Genomic DNA, 14,953 nt, shown 5'->3' on the forward strand with positions numbered 1-14,953 from the left:
CATAACAAGATTGCTTAATTGGTTATCTGAGATTATTACATTTCTTAAACTCTGATCCAGTTCTCATGTGTTACAACTCGGCCCAATAGCTCCAAATTGCAGCGTTGCCAATTAAGCAAAAGATGAGTAGACGGAGAATGAAAGTGAGGATCGAGTGGCTTCACGGCGAGCTCTTTTTTTTTTTTTTATTCAATCGTGACTCGATCCAGAGAGCCGATGTGCTGTGAGGCAGAAGAGATGGATGCTGAAGAAAGCGATGATGCCGACATTATGATCTTGACAGATTCTTTCAATTAACCACACTACATCAGTCTTGAAGTGACATAAAACAAACAGAGATTTTGGGGGGATTAGTGAGGGTTCACGGTGAGACAGATAGCCTGGGTGGCTCGGCGAAGAATGACTGTTGACGTGGCCGCAGAGTGCAGAAGGTCTTCTGCTGTTGATCACGATGTTTCCGTTTGATATCATCCAGATGTAACACAATCCACAACAGCCACAATGGGAAAGCAAAACTAAATGTGTTATCTATAATATAATCTCCTCTGCTTACGGCTGTTGACGGTTGGTGAGGTAGTAAAAAATATAAGCAAGAAAAGACTTTAAAAGGTAGGCTAAAGACTCAATTATAGGATGGAGGTCTCTAAAACTATGCCCTGGCTAGTCAGTTTTACCATCAGTGGAGATTTAAATTGTACTACTTATGGACAACAGTGCAATCATTTTTAAAAGGGCACTAAAAAATAAATACTTTTCCAGACATTTTATATACAAACAGTTCTGTTTTAGCATTGTTCTTGTTCGTGTGTGTGCTCTGGTGCCTGCCTCATAATAACAGAAGTGGCTAGAAACCGAAGGACTTTGGGGTAATAACATTCCATTTCATTAATGGGCTGAAACCTTTATCACAGTAGAACATAGGACAATCCAGAAGATTCCAAACCGCGAGAAAAAAGAAAAAAAAAAGGGGTTTGAAAGAACATACCTTTAAAAAAGTAAATATAGTGAATATATTGTAGCTGTTCAGCACCTTTTAAGGATGATGGAAGTTCGTCCAATTTCCAAAACTGGTATATATCCTATTGTAGTTTGACTCATTTTCCAACCATGGGACTACTTTAACTGTAGTGCTATGTGCCGATACAGACAGTTTCCAAGTGTCTGCAATCACTCAAGGAATTACTTAAAACTATCTGAAGCAGGTCTCATTTATTTGGACCCGACATTTCATTTCAAACACTTGAATGTTTTCCTCAAAAGGTGGTTTAAAGTTGTTTAATGTTGATTGTATTGATTTGATTTAAAGCAACTGTTATTTCTGACATTTATAAACTAAGCAATTCATTGATTAATAAAAAAAAACATAATCACCACTAATCAATATCATTTATGGGCCTCTCAAAGATGACCAGTGTGCAAGTATACTGTATTCTATAGTTTTACACAATAACTAACAAGCAGTTGATTTAGGAATTCAGATGTAGTGGCTTTAAAAAGTGGACGCTCCCTTTTTCAAATTCAGAGCAGCCAAGCACTTCCGAGTGCGTTTTAAATATCAGCTGGAACTGTTCCCGTCCGTCAACACCGCCGGTGTGTCCCCATACTGAGCCCATTACTCCCCATCAACCCACCCATGCCCTGGAACAAACAAGTAACACAACTTTATACAAAACAAATTTTAGCATTTCACATGCAGTCCGATCTTAATGTCCTTCCGTTCTTTTTGTTTATTGTCATCAGAAAGCTTCACAGTCCCAGCCTCTCTTCCTCTGAGCACATCAGACACCCACTAAGGCCACTGGCAAGCAAGACAGTCGTTTCCATCACAGAGAGACGGGTCACAAAGTGCAACAAAATTACACAACAGTAAAGAAAGTACTTGTGACAGACAAAAGAACTTCAACAACATATTATTATATAATTACAGAAACGGCCTGAATGTGTTATTTGAGGTAGAACGAGATGGAAACTTGAAGCAATGCAACGTTGGAAATATGTTTAAAACAGTTTGAGCACATACAGTACGAAAGACCAAACAACGAGCTGACGTACTGAAACACAAGGTAAGTCACCTCCTGACTGGGAATTGTTAGAGAGGCCTTTGAAACACATGTGTGTGTGTGTGTGTGTGTGTTATTTGAGGTTGTGTAGGATGGACCTAAGGTTGAGGCAGAGGAAGGTGTGCGTCTGGTTGGCGTTATGATGAACTTCTTGTATTTGGAGGTGGAGGGAGGAGCGTTCAAACAGACGACGGTTCTTCCTGGACAGAAATCAAAGACAAAACACAACCCGTCAGTCCGAAGACATTCGATGAAACCTCGTCTCACGAGTCAGTCACGCTCCCGTACTAGAGCAGCGTGCTACAGCTGGATAACCAGCTATCAGGCCAAGAATGAGGTTTAAATTAAATTTGAATGTTTTGAGAAGTACTTGATGACCAGTTGACTAGGTTAGCGAACACAGCTAACCACAGGAAATACACACTACTAAACTTTGTCCAGATGTGGAGGCGCTAGAAGAAAAGTCAGCAATCGCCAAAGTTCTAACGATTCATCGTCTGGGAACCATGAATGTCCGTAACAAACGTTTGTGTCGATGCATCATAAAGCTGTGGAGAGACTTAACTCTGGACCCTGGACTTCTGCACACACAAAGATCAACTTCATACGTGACCGCCACAATCTAGAAATAACTTGATTTAGAGTAGAACTTACAAATGATTTGCAACACAAAGTGTGTCTATAATCAAACTAAAAACCCTCGAGAAGCTCCTAAGGGGCCGCCAGATACATCTGAGGGTCACAAGATTCCTCTAATCGTTGCTTCTTTCTTGTGAACAATTTACTTTCTTTTGTTTTTTTACTTTTTAGACAAAAAGGTTGTGAACCACTGTAATGGTCTAAATGCCATTGCCTATCCTTGGTGAAAGGAATATAAATAGTTTCAATAGTTTGAGGTTCATATCTGGACCGAGGTTGAGTATTTATCTGTGCGGACATGTAAAAGATATAAGAGTGCGTATGGTTGCATTTCTCCGAGCAGGCAGTTATTTACTCGCCATGATCAGAGAGTTAATCCCTGTTCAGCGTGTGACGTTATCAGTATGGAGATGAGTGCGTCTACCTGATGTTGGAGAGCTTCTGCAGAAGGATGGAGAGCTTCTCCAGCGTTGGGAACTCCAGACGAGGGTTTTTAAGAAGCTGGGAGGCCGTTTGGAAAAACTCCTTACAGCTACACGCCTCCAGGAAGGGATTCAAGTAGCCTACAAGCACACAAACACAAGCAGAGCACAGATAGAAGGACATTATGGAAACGATTCCTCTAATGAACAACACACACACACACACACACACACACTTTTTAATTTTTTTTCTTAATAACAGCAAATGTGGACCTCATGATTTCAATTCATCGATTATCAAATCGATGAATCGTTTTCTGTCAATTAACTCATTGTTTCAGCACTAAAGAGAAGACACAACAGCTTTAGTCATATCTGCTTCTATTGGATTATAATTATTCAAACATTATTTTAAAATATATATTCTTTATACATTTTGTTTGTTGTGGGTGTTTGTCATGTGCGGACTATGACTTTGTACGTTGATTGTTTTTTACTGCGAATGTCAAACTGTGTGACCACAATGTTCCTCTGGGATATTGAATTAATTCCTAACTTTTTGGACCATCTGCTGTTTATTTTTCCAGCCCTGATGGACAGATATTGTGTCTTATTAAGACCCGGGGTGTGAAGAATGTTTGCAGCACTTCTGCCCAGTCTTCTGGTGGATCTTCACCTTTTCTAATGTGTGCTACATTCTACACACATGTGTGGCTACACGGATACAGATGGAGACAGACACACACACTCACACTCACACACTCACACATTCCTCATGGGTTTGATGGTGGACGATATAAGAGCTGCGGGACACTTCAAATAGTAAGAAACAAAAGGGTAAAAAGTCCTTATCTGAAGTAGTTTAACCAGGTCAGGGAAGGTTTTCTGTGAAAACATACAAACACTACTCTACTGTAGTGAGCATGGAAAGAACACATGTACACACCAAGTAGGTTCATAATACACTGCATGAAGCAGTTCCACTGTTTCAGTAGAAGCCAGTAAAACACTGTTACTGACTGTGTACGTGTGTGCTGAGGTGGCCAACTGCATTCTGTGGTCCATGAACGTGCTAGATGTGTTGTGCAGCTGAACCTGTGTGTGTGTGTGTGTGTGTGTGCGAGTACAATCTGACCTTTTTGTTTGGTTTGGTTTTATTGGCAACCTTCAGGTGAAAACCTTTCCCGTCTCTCCTCATTACTGCTTGTAAAACACAATAATTAGCAAGACTTGCTAGACTTACAGTCCCCTTGAAACACACAACTGTATGTACACACACACACACACACACACACACACAAAGCTCTGGCCCCAGTCACCTCCAGCACATGGCTCTGCTGTGTACCACTGTAGCACACAGCAGATCTTAAATGATACGGCTCAAAGCCCAGCCGAGCTGGAAACGCAGCTGTGCTCTCCACCTCTATCGAGTCTTTTGTCCGTCCATAAAAGAGCCGGGAGGTGCTGGAGGATCAAGGTTTCATGACAGGTTCTTAAATCTCTTGCATGACCAGCGCTTATGACTGATGTGAGCTCAGACAAACCGTCACTTTTCACATGTGGTTTTTATGTCAGGATGATGTGGAGTGATCCTGCAGGAGGAGCTGGTATCACTCAGGCGGTAGTAAAGACGGTCCATAAATCTGGGCTAGAGGAGTGATCACAGCAAGCTTTCGAGGCCACGTTGACCCCAGACAAAGGGAAGTGTGCAATTTATAGAAAATAAGTCTCGAGGTCACCAGTGAGGTGCTGGACATTTAGATATACATAATGATTAATTAAGTTCATATTGTGGACAAGAGTGCAAAGGTTGTTGTGCCATCCACTGATGCTCCAAATGTCTCAAAATGATAACTCGTTGCTAAAGTTCTTTGGACTCCCTCAGTGCAGTAAAGTGTTACAATAATACATTTTTCTGTCACACATCTATGATTTGTGACAGCCAGCTTTCCACAGTTCACCAGAGTAAATACTAGTATTTCAACAAGTACTGAAACAGGATGACAATCTTCAAACAAACTAATTAACTAAGGATGCACCGCACAGGGTGTGGTGGTGATGACAGAAATATACAATTAAGGTTGTTTTGTTTCCTTTGACAGCCACAGATGATCCGGCTTTGTTTTGGCAATGGGGTGGAAAAAAATGTGTTTTATCTTTTTTTTTTTTTCATAATTAAGGGTGATGGGTTCTACGCTAATGGCCATCTGACAAAATTCCTGCTTACGGGACTGTTCAGACAGCTGCACGAGGACGTCTACAGGTGTGTGCAGACCTCCACGGCCGGCCTGAAGCATCGACAGCAGCGCACACACTCCTCCATAGCGGACGAAGAGGCCTCGGCTCTCCTCGGACATCAGGTCGGTACGGAGACTGTCCAGAGCCTGGGCCAGCACATCCGCTGCAGACAGGACAGAGAGAGAGACATTTAGACATAAAGAGATTCTAAATTCAGCTTTAAATCATTTCTGTATGACACTGGAGTTTTAGCCTTTCCGCTGACACGGTTATTCATTTCTGAAGTTCTAAGAAAAATACTTTTCGAATGACCAAACGTGCTGGATTGATGCAACCTGACATGGGATAAAAGCTTTCTTTTTCTAAGCTCTGGACTGAGTTTGGTTAGCCGTGTCTCAGAATGGTTCCTATTATGTGCAAGATCCCGGCAAATATCTCTCCATTATACCCAATCTGCTTTGACATCAATCCAGAGAAGGGGAGAAGGAGAACCAGCTCAGCAGATTGACAGCAAATATTCTCTATAGAAGCATTCTGAGGGAGCCCTCGAGCACTACGAGCAGATGGAAGGTCAGTTCAGAGGAGAGTTTCATACAAATATGTCGGAATATGTACGGTACACCCACAGAGAACACTGAGATTCACTGAGAACAGTTTTTATTTCTTTCAGAAAAGATTTATTGCTGTTCTCAGTTTTATATTGTTATAAAATGAGCATCTTTCAATTTTTGGGACAAAACAATGAATTTAGGATGTGAGCACTTTAAAGACCCAACACTATCAATTATAATGCAAATAATCGCATGCTTATCTGATTTATTGTTCTAATCAGCATTTATAATGCTAAAGATACAGTATGCACATGTGTTTTCAGTGTTGTTACCTTGTGTGACGGTGCGGAGGATGATGAGGGAGGACAGGATGCGTGTGTGAGGACAGGGGCTGCGAGAAAGGGGCCAGCTCCTGCAGGGGCCACCAGCAGCCCCCCCGTGGGGCCCGGGCAGGTCTGGATCTTCAGACTGAGGCCTCGTTGACTGGACCGGGGGCTTTGATACTTCCTCTCCTAACCGCCGCAGCGTGGCAGAGAGCGCTACATGCTGCGCACAAACCGGAAAAACACACATTGTTCAGAATTCACCGGGTTACTGTGCTTGCGCTCAGTTACTTTTGTTACATGAAATAAGAACGATACGCAGACAATGACCTTCATCAAACGCCAGAGTGGTATTTGTCATGGGTGGCTCGTGACCCTTTAAAAGATACAAAGACAGGGACGGCCTGTCTAGACTGTGCTCCACACACAGAGACAGGCAGGGGGACTTCGGATAACCGCGCTTCTCCTCTGAACACAAGATGGAACTTGACAGGATCTCCGCACATTAAAGCCCGCCGTGCTGTGAAGGGAGATGTAGCGATAGAGTGGATATCCCCTGCTTGAAGTGGATGTGTGTACCGCTCTGATGTGTAGCTATACGTCTTGAGGGAAAACCACGTGTCGTGTTTGGTTTCACTTGCAGCGGTGTCGTGAAAGTGACCGAGCAGCTTTCTGTAGAATGACGCTCATCTCTTGCGAGAAACAAACGCCAATAAATAAGGATTTAATAAGCGTTCTGTTGTAATGTAACCTCACTCCCCCTGTGGTGTTGCTTTTTGACAACCCAGATGATCTATTACAGAAGACGGTGGTTATCCAAAATCACTCTCAGGTCTCTTTACCTGTGTGCTGCTGTCCATGTGTCTTAAAGCCCAGTGGATGAGGCGAAGAAGGTTGAGGACGAGGTCAGGTTCTGACACAGGAGTGTGACGAAGCTGATCCGCTAATAACGGCAGCACCTGAGGAACCAAAAGGCAACGCATGCGTCTTGATCTATCGACAGGACGGCGAGATGTGCATTGAACTGCTCGTTGCTACGGCGAACATGTCACCTTGAGGCATCGCTCGTTCAGAACGAACTCCGGAGGCAGACACTGGTCGACACCTTTCCCTTCGGCTGCTGCGACCGATGAGAACGTCTGTCCATCGAGCACCCAGTCCAGCAGAAGGGCCAGGAGCTTCAGTCGGGTGGGACTGGAGCTGCGCTGAAGGAAAGAGGGTGAATATACAAAGGGTTGAATTCCATTTCTAAAGCAGTCCTCTGCAACGTACTTTGTTTTAGTTAAAAAGGTGTTATTTTAATTCGACCTTTATCCTCTGGATTCTACAATATGTCCTGCACGGAGTCACAATGAGCGCCTGGAGATTTAAAGAAAGCTGACTAATAGTTATAACTATATCTATTTGAAGTTCAGCCACGGGACATACAGGCGTATCCGGAAAAGTGTGAACATTACATCAAGACCGTGAGTTCAGCGGGGAGCCTGAAGGTGTTAATTAAACTGTTGGAAAAAGTGATGGAATGAAAGTTTGGCTCACTCAATGTGCTCTTACCAGGGAAAGGAAAAATGTCATCTTCAAAATGCTACTGAGCTCAGATCTCAACTGTATATGCACCCATATTCCTCTTCATCAACAACAGTGACAACAAAATCACAAATTATAGTTAATCATGTCAGCTGGGAGGATGAGTGCGGTTTGTGGAAAAGGACTGTCGTACTCTTTTCAGCTTGGATATGTGTTAAGTGTGTGCAAATCCTGCCGATTGACATCCAACTGTAACAAAAACACCCACGAGAGCCGGTGAACTACCTTGTAGCTGGGTTTTCCAGACGCAGCAGGTTTCTCCTTTTTGGATGGTTTAATACACTCTGTGCTCTTCACTGTTGGACAGCCTCTCTGTGCTAGGCTGTGCTCATATTTCCTCTGGAGAAAAAACAAAAAACAATTAATAACCAGATATATTACAAATAAAAAAAATATGTATGCAACAAATTCCCATGCTACAATAAAGAAATGCTTTTAAAGTGACATCCTGAAGCACTGACCAGCTGTGCATTTGTTAATATGTGTTCACCTGTAAGTTCTCCAGTCGAGCCCGCACCCTCTTGGATTGGCTCTCCAGCCCTTTATTCTGTTCATTGATCTCATTCAACTGTTGGTATGAAAACACTAAACGTCAATCTGCAATGCGAGACCACTGCGTAGACAAACATTGATATGTTTCATTCAGTGCAGACAAATCGTTTCGGCCCAATAGATTTTTGAAGCATTTTTAAAGCAAGAAAAGCTTCATTCAAAAGCAACAAAAACACTTTTAGTTCCAGATACACACTTATACCCCCAAAAAAACAATGCAAACTCAGGGATTTTACTTTACGGATTATTATTATGTCATAGCGCCCTCCTGTGGTCCAAGGCACTAACTGTTCGGTGTGAGTCTTCTACTCCTCCACTCATAATGAAGTGAGCATTTAATCACTTTGGTCATTTCATGTTTGAAGAAAGAAAAATCCATTTAAACATTTGCAAACTGATCAGATATCAGGAGTGGCTGCTGTGGACTTCACTTTGGATATTACTCCCGAAGCAAAACACATGTCGTGTTATTCAACCTGCACATTCAAAAACATTGATACAATTAAGACTTTTAACTATATTGATCTGTAGACTTGTTGGTCAAAATAAAAAGTATTCAGGAGTTGTTTGTTTGTTCATTTAAGACACTGCAACATCTCAGCCCCGGAGTTAATATAACTTTAGAATGATGTAGGACTTTGTCAAACCTTGAAGATACCAACAGACAGACACTCGTGGTGTGGATGTGGTCACTTCTAACCTGTTTCTTCATGCTGTCATTCAGCTCCTTGATGGTGTCGAAGCTGGACCTGAGCCTCCTGTTCTCCTTGCTCCTCTCGCGAAGAACATCCTGCAGCTTGCTCACCTCATGCTGGTGTTTCTGGTGACACACACACACACACACACACACACACACACACACACACACACACACACACACACACACACACACACACACACACACACACACACACACACACACACACACACACACACACACACACACACACATCAAACAGTGCAGCCACTACGACGACGCCTGAACACTTCGGAGGTACATTACGCTGACTTGCGTTTTTACTATTTAAATTCTTTAACAGTCATTCCACTGGATCTCATGTGACGGGAACTCCTCAAGAAACAGACAACACACTCCTTGTGTTGAACGTGACCAGATGGAATCTTTGTGTGTCTCACCTCCTCTTCGGCTGGTATACAAATGAGTAGCATCTCCTCCAGGCCGGCAAGCCTCCCAACAGCCTCCTCCTGTTGCTTCAGCCTCCTCTCTCGATCCTGCAGCTCCATCTCCCACTGCTGTTGGCTGTCTCGCTCTGCCTGTATACAAACACACACACACATGTATATTAATATACATTATATACTATATAACATTCCCTAGTTGGTGTATAGTTCTGTACACACACACACATCTGTAGGTATTCTCTTATAACACACAAGGAAACTTTCCCCCAGTCACTGTCTCTGTGTTGCATTTCCCCCAATTTACTGATAAACCGTCTCTACAATTGTTGTGCTCTTTCACCTTTAGTTGTTCATAGATGCTCATCATCTCCTGGTACACCGTTGCTAGTACTAGGGAAGAGGAACGGCGTGAGACAGGAAGTTGCCGAGCTCTCTGCATTTCCCCGTCAGCCTCAGTTTCCTGGGCCCCAGGGCTACCATACAGGCAGGAGGGCAAGGTCACATCTGGACAAATGGAGGTATAACAGAGGTCAGCCCACGGCTAGCTCATTATCCAATTATCCATTATCTAATTGCAAGACCTCAGATGACATGCAAGGACTTATCACTGAGGCCTACTTTATGATTCGTTATCTTCTCAGCATCTGCTACTTTGGGTTCGCTATAAAAAGGTAATCAGTTCTTCTACTCGGAGAGCACACAAACACCGCTCTGACACACGCACCTGTTTCTGTTAAATGCACCTGAGAATCCTGAAGTGGGGCAGCTGCAGAGTCCCCACTCAGGTCCTCATTACTGTCGTGCAGACCATGATCACTGCCGAACCTGAGAAGGGAGACGGGGACACGTTTGGATCAAGGCACAAATACTGCAAGCACAAACGTGGAAACGGTATTTGCAGGAGTAATCTCATTAGACTCACGGGTCAGGATGGTTGGCGACTGCTTTGAACAGCTCATGCAAAGCTTCGCTGTAGCATTTCAGCTGTTTGCTCGGCCGGTTGGATCTGTTGGACAAAATGAGCCTTCGCACTGCCTCTGAAATAAGGAACAGAATGCAACGTTTGACATATTAAGTAAAAGTCTGTCATATTGGGATGCCAAGGATTAGATTCGAGGTTGCAACTATTAATGTAATTCGATTAAGACTCAATTAAAACAAACCCTGTCTGTGGTGAGATTACTCTAAACCTGTATTTCACTATAAGCAACAGTAACAAAGAGAGTGAAGCCATAACTAATAGTCACCCATCACATCCTTCTATATTAGCGAATATAAATAGGTGTGCTTAATGATAGAAACCTGCTAGAACCCAATCAAGAACCCGTGGTTCTCTGAGTGAAGTTGCTCTTACCATCACTGGTTCCTGAGGCGACGTCAATGTGTTCTGGAGGTGGCAACTAAAAAAATCAGGACAACGACACGTTTTAGCGTGAAGTAGCAGCGACCATATTGGTCCGCTGACAGAACAGTGGACATGCTGACCAATGCATAACAGTTACTTCGTTACAATAGGACAGCACTGTAACCACGACGCTTCAAAACAAGCCGAATGTGTGTGTGTGTGTGTGTGTGTGTGTGACTTTGAAGTTGTCGTTAAACTCGAACCTGTTTCCTCCTCTCCAAATATTTCTGCTTCAGCTTCTCAACTGTTTCAGCCAAGTCGGAGTCTTTAAGCTGCAGGTTCATAGCTACTGTTGTTGATACGGTTACACTGTCGAGAGATTGCGGGCTTGTTCCTTTGCCTCTAACGTTTGTGTCCACAAAAGAAATCACAAAAATAAACAAACGTCCGGTTTAAAATTTCAAAATAAAACCATTTTCATGAATATGGATAGCTTTCGTTGCTATTTGACATGCATTATTTTGAATTTGCAATTGCCAAAGTTCCGATATCACTGTACTTAACCACGAAAATGTATCTAACCTTTGTTGGTTGGTTATGGTGGAAACAAAACACAATTCAAATTTAGCGGATGAATGATCACGTGACGTTTAAGCTCTATCTGCCCCGCAGGTAGCGCCCTCTAGCGGGAAGGAACTCAGACGAATATTTGATTAGAGTTCAGATTTACTTATTACTAGATTGTTGACGAAACGTTAGTTGGAAAACAGGCTTTAAGCCTAGCCTACTTGGTGGCAGGCCATCTCAATTAAAAACAAATTAAAAAACGGTTTACTTTTTTGTATTGTTTGTTTTTTGTTTTCCTTATTCCAAAAATATTCTGAATATAGCTACACTAAGTCAAAGTCCATATTCATACAGTGTTTTCTCATGGTCATGCCAATAAAGACTTTTGAATGAAGTGCATTTAAATAAATTCTCCCCTTATACTTTCACCAAGACTCTTCTCTCAAAATGTAGCTTATTTTAGTTTTTTTCTGTGATATTTGTGTCCTACAAAACAAAAGTTAAGAATGTACATGGGTACTACATTTCTTTATTGTAATCTACTACTTATATCTGCTGTGTTTTTCTGAGTTGTGTTGTAAATCTAATGTATTTGTTGAACAAGTGAGCTGTTTAACCTCAAGGAGCTATTTGCTGCATTTCTTACATGAAAAAGGCAACCAAGGTTTATATTTGGTGTAAACCATGCATTTATCTGAGTTTTATAAATGAACAAATTTCATCCCATTTCATTTTTTTATATCCTGAGGCAAGTTACTTTTTTTTTCCTGAAGCTGATAGGTGGAGTTCCTTTCTCATCCAGCTACATTGTAGTTACACCAATAAGCCAGAGAGCGTCAGTGCCACACCAGAGACCACAGCATCGGGCTCTCTCTGAGTCTGTTGTGCTGGCTGACCGGTCAAACCCAGTGTTGAAACTTGCCAACAACTTGAGTCAGTCCACCGGATCAGCAGTTCAATGATGCCCACACACACGATATGTATTAATTAAGTAGTATGTATTCATTTGATATTCCACGTACAAGACATGTTTTATTGTCCTGATATATTAAATATTTTTGTTGTACACATATCACAGCAAAACTGTGGTGTGTACTGTAGTGCGTAATTATGTTGTAAATGTACCATAAAGACACATTTGTAAAAACATAGGCCAATAAGAATATTACAGTACTCTTAAACTGCTGTTATCACAACAACAATCATTTAAATGTTAAAAAAATGTAAACATATCTTCGGTAATAAAATTGGAATGCTAACAATCATACCACTATTATACATTTTAAAATGCAGTACCACCAAGTCACTGCCAGCTCATGTTACAGTAACACAAACACATTCTGAGGAGCTACAGCGATAAAATAGGAATATTAAAGTGAGTCTTTGTTTGGGTTATCCACAGATTAACCTTGCTGCTCCATCAGCCTCTCTCTTGCCGACAGCTATAGCATTTAGACATTATGTTTGGCAAGCAGTGCCAACTTTGCTCTAGACTTGAACTAGGCTTAAAGATTAATGCCGTTTCTCTTTTTTAGGCTAATTGGTGGCCATGCCATTAATACACACACTCATAATTCAATCACTTTGTCCCTGCAGGCTCTCGCTGACGTTGAGAGAAATTAACCGGCAAGAACACTCAACACTGATCTTCATTAGAGAGGTATTTGCTTTGTCCACTTTATATGGAAATTACTGTTCTGTTATGTTAATCGGTCATATAGGTTCCCTTATTCAGGGCTTTACTGTCCACTCGTGCTAAAAAGGGGATAATGTGACATCATCTACGATGCATTTTGTGTGTGTGTGTAGGCTTTGGTAGGTTTGAATCATGATCGGGTCAGAGGTTAGGGTAAAGGTTAAATTTACAGTCAGGGTTAAGGTTAAAGGCCATGTAGTCAATATCAAATTATTCTAGTGTAGTGATACAGCCCTGTTTTTGTGCATATGTAAGGGTGTAATATATAGCTCTGCACACTACTGTATGTGATGTATATCTTGTTGCTCTGCAGCCACATACTGTAACTAAAACAGCACTCAGGGGAAGAGACAGAGAGCATGTAGAGCTATAAAGAGCAGACATGGCATTCTTTGAATCTAAAATGCAGCAGTGTCTCTGTTTTACCACTTTGTAATTTGACAAAAGCAATCCACAGATAATGATAATATAATTAGGGTTGATTGTCGCTGAACAGTGGGACTTCCATTTCAAGTGCAATCCTCTTTATTGTAGCAGCTTTTATTGACCCTGCATGCAGCTCGAAATAATTATTGTGTGTCTGTGCACTGTACGTGTGTGTGTGTGTGTGTACTGTATATGTGTGTGTGTGTGTGTGTGTGAGTGGTACACATACAGTGCAGACAGTCTAAAGGGATGTGCCCGGCAGTTATCGTCTGCACCCTCTGTTTTTTGACAAACATCGTAAACACATGAGCCAGCCCAGGGGATACAAGCAGACAAAAGCAATCAAGTCCTATCATTGAATTAACAACATATTGCTGTGTTATATTGCAAAAGCAATTATCCCCTGTCTCATGACACAAAGCCATGCACATGCACATGCACATGCAAGCACTATCCCGCTCAATTAAAGTTGTGATGGCAGCGCTCTGCTGTGAAAATGATTGCATTTCAATTGGCAGGACTCTTTGAGTCCACAGAGCAGCATTATGTATGCTAATGCAAGCTGTAAAGACGGATCTGGGGTTCAGGGGGGGCCCCGGAGCAATTACACTGCCTCAGATTTCGGACAAGACACTGTGTCCCTGGGCATGCAAGGCACTTTTATGTGCTTTTCCATATTAAAAATATATTTTTGGAACATCATAGGAGAAAGAAATGTGAAGCCTGAGACATAGGGTTGGACTGATGCAAAGGGGCAATATCATTTTTTTTTTAGTAATCATCTCTGAGACAGTTCTTTATGTTCATATTTACAGGCTGGAAGGAGGACTAAAGTGTTTTGCTCAGAGGCACTTTGGCAGAGTTACAGCAAGGCAAATTATCGCAGCGTTTAGTTAGATTATTATTAGAATTAAACAATCAGTGCTACAGTAATTGCAAAAAAAAAGCTTTTAAAGACACAATTCATGAACCAAATGTAAAAATGTGTGTAGCTGCTACATCAACTCATAAAAGGTCAAATGGCCCCAAATCAGAAAAACACTTTTTCTCACCCTGTCGTGTATCTAGCCATGCAGATTGTTTCGGTTGTATGTGCCAATGTTTTCATCCAGTTGTGAAACTGGTGCGGCCGCCACGAAAACAGTGATGGTGAAAATAATTTAGCCTGTGATGCTCAAAGAAAAAATGAAATCCAAAGAGCTGAAAAAAACTGAAACATTTGGAAAACATTTGAGAAACAAGGACCTCACTGTCGGCAGCATGGCAGCATGGCCAATGAAAGTCATGATTTGGGCGCACTGATCCTTTACAAAGGGAGGACTGGAACTTGTAGTCGCTTCTCAAACAATTTGATGGTGGCATCATTACCTTCTCATGCTTCTCATGAATTATGGTATCATTAGG

The 14,953-nt window shown here is 41.9% G+C and overlaps 1 protein-coding gene across 1 annotated transcript; it reads right to left on the reverse strand.

Annotated features, from left to right (window-relative positions):
- Positions 1–1,703: 1,703 nt before the first annotated feature.
- On the reverse strand, positions 1,704–11,232 carry ccdc138 (coiled-coil domain containing 138). Its single transcript, XM_079169656.1, has 15 exons — positions 11,124–11,232; positions 10,870–10,915; positions 10,438–10,552; positions 10,240–10,340; positions 9,856–10,019; positions 9,510–9,647; positions 9,073–9,192; positions 8,311–8,388; positions 8,046–8,159; positions 7,286–7,438; positions 7,076–7,192; positions 6,243–6,456; positions 5,349–5,522; positions 3,124–3,262; positions 1,704–2,260 (listed from the first exon to the last, which is right to left on the reverse strand). Exons 1-15 carry the CDS (start codon positions 11,202–11,204, stop codon positions 2,134–2,136), a joined length of 1,881 nt encoding a protein of 626 aa, XP_079025782.1. The 5' UTR covers positions 11,205–11,232; the 3' UTR covers positions 1,704–2,133.
- Between the last annotated feature and the right edge of the window lie 3,721 nt (positions 11,233–14,953).

Source organism: Pholis gunnellus, assembly GCF_910591455.1.
Source record: "Pholis gunnellus genome assembly, chromosome: 12".
Taxonomy (NCBI): domain Eukaryota; kingdom Metazoa; phylum Chordata; class Actinopteri; order Perciformes; family Pholidae; genus Pholis; species Pholis gunnellus.